This window comes from Penaeus vannamei, chromosome 40 (genome assembly GCF_042767895.1).
Source record: "Penaeus vannamei isolate JL-2024 chromosome 40, ASM4276789v1, whole genome shotgun sequence".
NCBI lineage: Eukaryota > Metazoa > Arthropoda > Malacostraca > Decapoda > Penaeidae > Penaeus > Penaeus vannamei.
This window is the reverse complement of record NC_091588.1, coordinates 21,409,899-21,411,185: the sequence shown is the minus strand read 5'-3', so window position 1 is coordinate 21,411,185 and position 1,287 is coordinate 21,409,899. Positions and strand designations below refer to the sequence as shown.

Sequence of the window (1,287 nt, the reverse complement as noted above, 5' to 3'; positions counted from 1 at the left end):
GACTGCTCTAATTGCCCGGGCTAAATGAGGTCAATGCTTACATTACTGGAACTGCATATATGGGGCACTGTGAATACAAGGTTCTTGTAGATTGTATAATTTCTTTTATCGAGGACGTAACTAATCAAATATAGCCATATATATATACATTTATTGTTATATAGAAAAAAAAACATATCACCAATTCATAAGATCATTTCATAAAAATATAATGAATATATAAGCCAGTTCATCCACGTTGATCGGAGATATTTTTGGCGAAGACATCTCCAAACACAAAACAAATAATGACAATGAATATACGATATATATTACATAACATACAATAAGAAATTCAATCAGAAAGATTAACCACGAATAATCTTAAATTCAACTGAATGTAGCCGAAAAAACAAAAAAGTACAAACCGGCAACCGAGCAACAACGATAACAACAACAGCTTACTTCTAGCACACCCAGCGTAAAACTGGCGGTCACGTGACAGAACAGTGGTGACGTCACTAGCTCACGACTCAACGAACCACGAAGCCTTGAAGCTTAGAAGCAGCTGCACGACGGACCGAATCCTTAAGAAGCCTTAACCATATATGTAACCCTTCACCATTTATAGACACGCAATAATATAACTTTTATCAATCTTTTCTTTCGTTTCTTTTTTTCAGCTTATTCCCGTTTCTATATGGGGTCGCTGTTCCTCGCTAGGCTCTTCCATCTTGCTTTGCCCATTGCATCTTCCCTTCCGAGTCCCTTGTCTTCTAGATCTTCTTTCAGCATGTTCCTCCGTCTTAACTTGGGTCTATCTCTTCTTCTACGTCCATCAACATGCATTTCCATAACTCGATTTCCAATATAGTCTTCTTCACTTCTGATGACATGCCCATACCAGTTAATCCTTCTTTCTTGCATCTTTGCACTCACTTCTGCGACCTTGACTGTGCCTCTGATGTTGTCATTCCTGATCTTATCCTTCCTCGTGACACCACACATCCACCTCAACATCCTCTGCTTTGCTACATTCACCTTAACTTTTATCAATATCAGTGGGAGATAATGAAATCGTTAATTAACAACTACTGCACAGAACTTAAAAACAACACGTTATTTTAAAAGTTTTTTTTTTATGTTCGGTTCTATCCTCACACACTTAAAAGCAAACATACAGACACGCATAACGAAAATAGAAACAATAAAGTGATATGAAAGATAAGTATGTGTGAAAACAGGATGCGTCTTACATACCGACAGACTCTCTTCAAATTTTGAACTTTGACACTGGGGCCATATGTC

General features: G+C 37.5%; 1 protein-coding gene across 1 annotated transcript; it reads right to left on the bottom strand.

Moving 5' to 3' along the window:
• Nucleotides 1-675: 675 nt before the first annotated feature.
• On the bottom strand, nucleotides 676-999 carry LOC138860275 (uncharacterized). Its single transcript, XM_070117477.1, has one exon. The coding sequence runs from the start codon at nucleotides 997-999 to the stop codon at nucleotides 676-678; it is 324 nt and encodes a 107-aa protein (XP_069973578.1).
• Between the last annotated feature and the right edge of the window lie 288 nt (nucleotides 1,000-1,287).